The sequence below is a fragment of the Idiotropiscis lumnitzeri genome, chromosome 13 (assembly GCF_059441095.1).
Source record: "Idiotropiscis lumnitzeri isolate Australia: NSW breed Sydney's pygmy pipehorse chromosome 13, RoL_Ilum_1.0, whole genome shotgun sequence".
NCBI classification, from domain to species: Eukaryota; Metazoa; Chordata; class Actinopteri; order Syngnathiformes; family Syngnathidae; genus Idiotropiscis; species Idiotropiscis lumnitzeri.
Genome location: NC_142403.1, coordinates 3,563,166 through 3,569,247, shown reverse-complemented (window position 1 = coordinate 3,569,247; position 6,082 = coordinate 3,563,166). Strand labels below are relative to the sequence as shown.

At 39.9% G+C, this 6,082-nt stretch overlaps 1 protein-coding gene across 1 annotated transcript in view; it reads right to left on the bottom strand.

Annotated features, from left to right (window-relative positions):
- Positions 1–2,107: 2,107 nt before the first annotated feature.
- col24a1 (collagen type XXIV alpha 1) overlaps positions 2,108–6,082 on the bottom strand; it is a 105,956-nt gene continuing 101,981 nt past the window's right edge. The window contains exons 56-60 of the mRNA XM_088313086.1: positions 5,705–5,770; positions 5,371–5,539; positions 4,874–4,983; positions 3,850–4,086; positions 2,108–3,358 (exon numbers count right to left, since the gene is read on the bottom strand). Coding sequence (XP_088169212.1) covers positions 3,212–3,358; positions 3,850–4,086; positions 4,874–4,983; positions 5,371–5,539; positions 5,705–5,770 — 729 coding nt within the window. The 3' untranslated portion in view covers positions 2,108–3,211. The remainder of the gene's footprint in view (positions 3,359–3,849; positions 4,087–4,873; positions 4,984–5,370; positions 5,540–5,704; positions 5,771–6,082) is intronic.

Below are 6,082 nucleotides of genomic sequence, written 5' to 3'. Positions count from 1 at the left end.
CCATGTTTCAATATTGCTGAATTGGAGAGATGTACCCCCCTAAAAATGACCCATCTACGGTGGACACCATCAGGATTTACCCTTAAAGACCAAATTTGAGGTAAGCTTGACCTACCGTATTTTGAGTAATAAATCTATTTTAAGAATACTCACGTTAGTTTTGTTTTTTTAATGCAAACGCCCTAGATTCATAGTTAGACTCATAGAAACGGCCTTGCAACGAAAATGCTTTTGTTTCGGCAAAATCCGGCATTCTTCTGGAATTATGTCACACAAAGAACCACAAGATGACAGTCACCATTGTAATGTCTTGCTAATTGTCTAGTAACCTGCTCAACTGCCATTGTTTTTGCGTTTTTCAGCGAAATGCCTCGGCACTGTGTGTCGATGAATTTTTCGTATTCTAGGAAGCATCTTTTTGAGTTGCCCAAAAAATATTGGGCTCGTAAATGGACCAATTTCGTTCTTGCAAAGAAAAGGAATTTCAAGCCAGTGTCGATGAGTGCTCTTTGCCACCAGCACTTCGAAGATCTCTGCTTTCTCAACCGTTTTGCTCACAATATAGGGTTTGCCAAAAGTCCGGTGTGATGACAATTTATTTTGAAAAACATGTGGTGTGTTGCGTGTATTGTGACAGCTTGTGTGTGGCTGACGGCTGTGTTCTATGTATGCTAGTGTGCATGGAAGGAGCCGAGAAGAACGAGCGTGCGGGCGTCAAATTGAGAGTTGAATAGCATGTGTATATATACCTTAAATACATTACCAATGACAACGTAGGAAACCAACCCACTATAACGTGTGGTCTCAGTACTAGCAGAATAATCTCACTGTGCGTCATTTACAGCCCGGCAGAGCATCAAATTTAAAAGAATAACGCAAAGCTAATAACTCCAGCCTATTTATCTTACCAAGTTTTCTTTTTTTCAGACAAAATAATTGTATCCGGTCGAGAGCAAAATACTCTTTCCTCGCTGCTAGTTTCGGCTGGGCGGCACGGTGGCCCGACTGGTTAGCAAGATGGCCTCACAGTGAGAGACAGCAGCGGTCATGGGTTCAATCCCGGCTGCGGCCTTCCTCTGTTGAGTTTGCATGTTCTCCTGCGTGGGTTTCCTCCGGGTACTCTGGTTTCCTCTCACATCTTCCCAAAAACATGCATGGCAAGTCGATTGAACGCCCTAAATTGCCCCTAGGTATGGGTGTGAGCGTGGATGGTTGTTCGTCTGTGTGCCCTGCAATTGGTTGGAAAGCACTTCACGGTGTCCCCCGCCTACTGCCCGAAGATAGCTGTGATGGGCTCCAGCACCCCACGCGACCCTGGTGAGGAGAAGCGGTCAAGATAATGGATGGATGGATGGATGGTTTCAGCTGTCACTTCAGCCTTTGTCAGTGCTGTCACACTTCTGTGTGATGCGTCTTAAAGCAGCTGAACAGGTCAAATGAAGGCTCCCCAACCCGATCAAAATTGCGCTCTGACGGTTCTGACGAAGGCTAAAGTGACAGCTTAAACTGTCAGCGAGGTAAGAGTGTTTTGCATTCCACCAGAAAAAAAGTTTCTCTGAAAAAAAGAAAACTTAAAACCTATTGTAAAAGAAGACAAGATGAACGTCATAACACAATATATCTTGACATTCTTCCAGTCTCGATGAGTCGAGTCTCCACTCCATGTCCGGTCGTTCAGGCACAATATTTTCGTTCTCCTGAGCATCTGGCTTGTACGTGTATGGTCCACCGAAGATAATTCCAACAAGCTCCTCTTCCAACTCTTCAAATACGTGAATTCCCCTCAGATACGTTTGATAATTCGCCTTGTGAGTCAATTTTTGACTGGCTTGATTAACTTTCTATGTTGAGCTCTGCCAGTGCTGTCTTGGTATGACGTCACACTTTTGGATTTGTCGCGCGGCAGAATCTAACTCCGGCAAAACGATTATTTTGTCAAATATACCAAATATTTTTTTTCATGCTTTATTATTTGTATTATGTGTAATTACTTGTGACACAAAAAGATTTGATTTGCCATTTTCTAAACTTCACACAAGGTCTTTAAAGACAACAATGTTGGATAAAATTTCCATTTATTTGTCATCACATTTATTATTTACACATATGCACCCAAAATCCATATAATCATACTTTTCTCAAAGTAATATAAGTTAAGAATATGGTGACTGTGTTGAAATTAATTCTGACTCTGGCCCATTGTAGCTGCCAGTCCAGTTGAAACTGAAATAACAGTGTGACAATCATACAGTTGCAGGTGTGAACAAAGAAATACACCATGAAAACATAAATACTTCTATAAGTGTGGACGAACCAACAGTTCTCTGAGAGTATAACGTACTGTTGTACAGTAATGTGAAAAATGAAAATAGGATATAAATAAACATTACAGTATGATGGCAAAATATACACAGGAAATGCAAAAACCTACTGATGACTCATTCTTTGTTGCAGCACCAATGATAGGATTTCCCTGAAGAACCTACCACATATAAGCAAAGCTACAATAACATGTAGCACACTCAATAACGGTTCATAAATTAAAAGCGACCAACTCAACATAAGTACTTTTACAACATAATACACCTTGATGTAACCGGTACATACACAAAGGCAACAAAGACTAAGCTAAAAGCAACCATTCTAGAAAGCAAGGTAGAGGTAGAGCATCTGTCAAGATGAGCACGTCCGACTGTGAAGGACCAATAATAAAATACCATGATAACAACGTCCAAATAGACTGAAGGGAAATAATTTCATAACATCCACATGCTATTGCACTCATATAGATATATAGTTATGCAATGCTCTTATTCAGAGACGTTGCATACTTCTTCGATGGTCTGGGAGTGTCTGGAGTGAGGGGAGGTGTCTGTCGACAAAGAAGTCCAATCCTGCGATCAGAGGGCAATATGTATCCAAATATACAGCCAACCTGAGCATTGTTTGAATTAACAATGAAATCAGCAAAAACATATTCGATAAACGTGTTCGATAAATACAGCTATTATTATCTGTTGGGATAGGTGGTCCATACAAATTAAGTGGGGCTAGTCAGATTCTGGCTGATATTTTCTTTTTTCACACAGTCTCCAGAAAACATTGCTTTCTGATTTGGGGTTAAAGTTCTCTTTGGTGTAGAACAATTTGGTAGACAACCAGTCAATCAGGGAGTGTAATGTGGATCGGGCAGAGCATGACAATGTTAGCTTCAAAGGAAGCAGACAGGACCAACTTCAATATGTTGCTGAACATTGGGACCTGGTTTGGGGATTTCCACTATGTCTATTATAGGTAGTTGGTGACTCTCCTGAGTATAGAAGAAGAAATGTGACTGATGCCAGCTGCCATCTTGGATCTGAAATACAACAGATGAAGGAGGGAAGAGAGAACAATTCATAAAGGGAGTCATTTTAAAATACAGCAGAGACACACCAAACAACCATGAACAGCAATTTAAAAAGTGTCGACAACAGGGATCTTCACTCAATCCTGTATCTCGTGGGCCGGTTTACTGGATGTTTTCCATCCTTCTCTGCTGCAACGCACCTGATTCAAATGATCAGATAATCAGCAAGGTCCACAGAAGCAATCCTGATCATTTTAATCAGGTGTGTTGCAGCAGGGAAACATCCAAAACATGCCGAACAGTGGCCCTGGAGGACCGGAGTTAGACACCTGTGATTTAGGGTCTTGAGTAATACATGCAGAGAAAATCCCAGCAAGCACGGACAGAACATAAATCATCCTGCATTTCAAAATCACTCTTAAACAAATTGCTGTATTAATCAACATTAATGGATACAAAAGGCAAAGAACAGGAGCAAAACAGGACAGAGGCAGTCCTACCTTACACTCATCTTTTAGCACATATGGTTCAAGTAGTGTGTCGGCCTCAAACATTTGATTGTTCCAGCCTTGAAACCGAAGATTGCTGTTCTCTTTTGGTCTGGCGCCAGGAGAGATAAAGCCGTCTGCGGTGCTGCTGGAATGATCCCTCCGGCAATTGAGTACGATGCTCTGGCTGGCCTCAGTACTCAGTAAATGGAGAAACTTCATTTGGACTTTCCCCACACCAAACACCATCTGCAGGGATAAAGCACAGACAGAGGTGCCATCAATCTGTCTTATAACTGCATTTGGGCAAAAGTGGCTCTTGGGAATGACCTCTATGAGAAAGCTGCATAGAGACTGCTTATAGAAACGGAAACTTGATGGCTGTTTCTCTTTAGTTTTCTTACACCTTAAATTGAGGTTTAACGTTTACAATTAGATTAGGATCACTTTACATGTTTCATATTTTAATTCAATGCCGGTAAATCGTAAAGCAACATTTTATGACGGCAGTCATATATCTCAAATATCATGTTTTTCATTATCCAATAATTTCAAGACACCCTTTAAGAAGCAGTGTTGCTTCATGTTACGCAGAGTTGCAGTAAATCATAAGCAGCGCAAAAATGCAAGCCTAATCATTTTGGTGTTCTATGATGCGCTAGATGGAGAATGCGTACCAACGAATGTTTTTCGTGGGGTAAAGGTTGTTTTCATTCAATATAGTTTTCAAATATTTTTCTCATCCAGCTTCCCTTCGCCATGCACGACGCTGATTACATCAAATTGAGAAAGGGTGTGTTGAACATCGCTTAGCATTTATTTACTACTTAAAGCGCTAAAAAAAACACATAGGGGTCTGTAGAATAGTTATATCCGCTCTTTATGTCCATTGTATATTGATGCAGCATCAGTGCCAAGGACTAATTGTCAGGGATAACTTGCAAATCATTGTTGGTGGGTTTTACAAACATAACTGAAATAAATGATAAAACTTTACAACACTAATAGTTGATACATGCGTGCATTTTATTGTTACCTTATTAGTGGCCAGTGGATGTAAACAGGTCTGACCCCCTGCGGTAAAGTTACAAAAGACCTGGAAAGCATCTGAAGTGCAGCCAAAGTTTGGATCAATCCAGAACCATCCTTGAAATCCACATTGTGGGAGAGAAAGAGAAAAAGAACAAGAAAGAGAGAATGAAAATTAAGCTTGAGGTTTAAGTTAAATGTTTATTTAGACCATCGGTGTCAAACTCTGGCTTGCGGGCCAAATTTGGCCCGCAGTGTAATTATCGAAACAAAAATATTAACATTCAAAATGATAATAGTAATTTTAAAAACTAAACATTGTATTGCATTAATAAAACCACTAATAATAAAAAAAATCAACCTCCCAAAAAATAATCACAATTTATATTGTTTTTAAAAAATTAAATGCTGGTCCGCAGCTTTGTTCAAGTTTTACTTTTCGGGCCACTGTATTTGAGTTTGACATTATTGATTTAGACAAGCAAACTGTCAATGAGCTCTCACCATCTTTTAGCTTGTGATGACAATCCAGCAGGTCCTTACAGACGCGAGTGGGGTTCTCTCTGGTCCCCACAGGCTTTTTGATGCTCTCGATAACGCCGCTCAGGTAATGCAAAGTCTTAAAAATCTCTGTATTCTGGTCTGGTAGGCTCACCTCAGCGTTTTGAAAACTCTGGTCATAAAAGACAATAGCGTTAAGAATAACAATCTGTAATATAGTGTGTAAAGGCACCATCTATGGACAGTGGATTTAAACATGTTTATATATTTATATAGCCACTTCTCCAACCAGTATCACACTGCATTCAACATTTACTGATTGAATGAAATACTTCACCTCTTTTCCGAGGGCAGCTTTGGAATCAGACATGCTGAAGAATTCTGAGTCATCGTATATGTGCCTCTGTGGGGTCAAGAGCACAATTTATTTTCCTCTAAAATGAAAATCTATTGACATATTTACAGTTCATATTTTGGGAAAATAAGCATTTCTCTTTGCTGTAATATACTAGCTGCAATTTACTGGAATATAAAGCAACTGAATGTGCAGATAATCTGAGAGAAGACCAGTTAAAAGCGCCAACAAACCATATTATTTTCTCCTGTCAAGGATCAAAGCATTCCATCGGGTATTGTACAAAATGTACAAAAATCACAAGAAAAACATCTCATGGCTGGTTCTCAGAAAGTATGAACCATGAGAGGGACATGAAAG